Source organism: Penaeus japonicus, unplaced genomic scaffold (genome assembly GCF_977035675.1).
Source record: "Penaeus japonicus unplaced genomic scaffold, GWHDUDI00000001_assembly GWHDUDI00000005, whole genome shotgun sequence".
Lineage (NCBI taxonomy): Eukaryota > Metazoa > Arthropoda > Malacostraca > Decapoda > Penaeidae > Penaeus > Penaeus japonicus.
This window is the reverse complement of record NW_028234407.1, coordinates 32,933,248-32,935,747: the sequence shown is the minus strand read 5'-3', so window position 1 is coordinate 32,935,747 and position 2,500 is coordinate 32,933,248. Positions and strand designations below refer to the sequence as shown.

The 2,500-nt window shown below is 43.5% G+C and overlaps 1 protein-coding gene across 33 annotated transcripts in view; it reads left to right on the top strand.

Moving 5' to 3' along the window:
* rdgB (retinal degeneration B) overlaps positions 1-2,500 on the top strand; it is a 175,927-nt gene that overhangs the window by 120,352 nt on the left and 53,075 nt on the right. For all 33 annotated transcript variants that reach the window (XR_015191065.1, XR_015191064.1, XM_086537291.1 and 30 more), the window contains one exon: positions 153-259. Coding sequence is in view for 23 of the 33 variants with exons in the window: in XM_086537291.1 (XP_086393417.1) it covers positions 179-259 (81 nt within the window). In the remaining 10 variants the exon portion in view is untranslated. The remainder of the gene's footprint in view (positions 1-152; positions 260-2,500) is intronic.

Genomic DNA, 2,500 nt, shown 5'->3' with positions numbered 1-2,500 from the left:
CAAAGAGAAACACTTCAGATGTAGAAATAAATTGTAAGAACTAATAATAAGAAGTAATTTTTACCCCATTCCGCGATTTTATTGTATTTGGATGTGGAAGTACCATATAATCCTATTGATGATATTTTTACCCTCCTTTTTCCCCCCCACAGAGGATGAGATAGCGAGAGGAGCCGTCATGGTGCTGATCAAGGAGTATAGGATTCCCCTCCCGCTCACAGTGGAAGAGTATAGGATCGCCCAGCTCTTTATGATCGCAGTGAGTCCAGCGTTTATGGGTGTCTTTGCCCTTATCCATCCGGGTCCTTCCTTCCCTATTAATGCCCGGCCCCCCGCTCTATATCCTCTTTCTTTCTTTGTCTATCTTTCTTTCTCTCTCTCTCTCTCTCTCTCTCTCTCTCTCTCTCTCTCTCTCTCTCTCTCTCTCTCTCTCTCTCCCTCTCTCTCTCTCTCTCTCTCTCTCTCTCTCTCTCTCTCTCTCTTTCTCTCTTTCTCTCTCTTTCTCCCTTTCTCTCTCTCTCTCTTTCCTTTCCTCTCCTCTCCCCTCCCCTCCCCTCCCCTCCCCTCCCCTCCCATCCTCTACCTCCCCTTTCTCCTACCTTTCCCAATTATTTTATCCTCTACCCTCTTCCTCATTCTTCCCCCCCCCCCCCTTTCCCACTCCCCCCATTCCCTATTCCCCAATCTCCCACCCACTTCCATATACCCCACTCCCTTCCCAATACCCCACTCCCTCCCCCTGTACGGAGAGTCTGACTGCACCACCAGCCGCCACTTGCTGTTGCGTGCTGGTGTTTGTGTGTGTGCTTGCTTTGTGACTGCGTGCCCTCCTCCTCTGCTTGCGATGTGCTTTATTTTTTCGTTCGCTGATTCGTGTCGGCGTCCACGAGTTCACGCCCACAGCCCTGCTTCCTCGGCGGACGCTTCGTTGCTGCGTTTGCTTCAGTTTCGTTCACTTTGGCTTCACTTCGGTTCCGTGTTCGCCTGTGTTGATGGTTCGTTCGGATTGATGATCATTTTCGTCGCTTTTCTGACTTTTGCTTTCATTCTTCTTTCTCGACCTTTCTCTCCTTCCTTCTTTTTTATCCTTCCTCCTTTCATTCATTCATTCTTCCCTACCTTCGTTCCTTACTTCTTTCTTTCTTCCCTTCCTTCTGTCTTCCTTTCTTTCCTCCCTTCCTACCTCTCTTCCTTCATTCATTCCTTCTTTCTTTCATTCATTCTTTCCTTCTCTCCTTCCCTTCCTTGTTTCCTTCTTTTGGTGAATGAGAAGCGATAACCTCGTTGTAGCAATACTCCCCTTGCGGTTCTGTCATCGCTTGCTTTATCCTATGTGTTTAGAGATGTTTAGTTTTGATACAGCCATTAGAACATGTTGGCGTTTGTATCTACTTGTATGTGCGTGTATATATATATATATATATATATATATATATATATATATATATATATATATATACATATATATGTTTATATATATATATATATATATATATATATATATATATATATATATGCATATATATGCATATATACATATGTATATATATAAATATGTATATATATATATATATATATATAGAGAGAGAGAGAGAGAGAGAGAGAGAGAGAGTGTGTGTGTGTGTGTGTGTTTGTGTTTGTATGTGAGAGATATTAAAAGAGCTCGACTATGTTAACACCAGCGCCGAGGATCTGCTTCTTTGCATCTGAATTTATTTGTCCAGCGACGAGGCTGCACCGCCGCCCACGTCGCCGCCCACGCCGCCGTCCCCTCCATCATGCGGCTCTCGTGTGGACGCGCGCCAACCGAGGCGCTCGTTCCTTTCGCTCTGACAGGAACAAGCACACGCGCCACTGGCGTAGTATAGATTTTATGTTTGTACACATGCATAGTCACACGCACATGTACACACACGCACACGCACACATACACACGCACACGCACTCACTCACACTCACACTTACGCATGTACATGCACACTTACACATATATGTACACATACACATACAGGTGCATACATACATACATACACCTACACATATACATAGCCACATATGCATACATATATGTATGTATATGTGTGTATTTATGTCTTGATACTACAGTTTCATGGCATTTCCAACATATGATTAGATTATGAGTGTTTTATGTATTTATAACATCTAAAATATATACTTCAAGTTTTCTTTCAGACTTCATTGTGCTCAACAAATAATATAGATATTTCTTTAGGTCTCTCTCTTTCCTTCACTCATATTCTCCTCTTCGTTTACTATCTCTTTCTGTCTCTCTCTCTCTCTCTCTCTCTCTCTCTCTCTCTCTCTCTCTCTCTTTCTCTCTTTCTCTCTCTCTTTCTCTCTCTCTCTCTCTCTCTCTCTCTCTCTCTCTCTCTCTCTCTCTCTCTCTCTCTCTCTCTCTCTCTCTCTCTCTCTCTCTCTCTCTCTCTCTCTCTCTCTCTCTCTCTCTCTCTCTCTCTCTCTCTCTCTCTCTCTCTCTCTC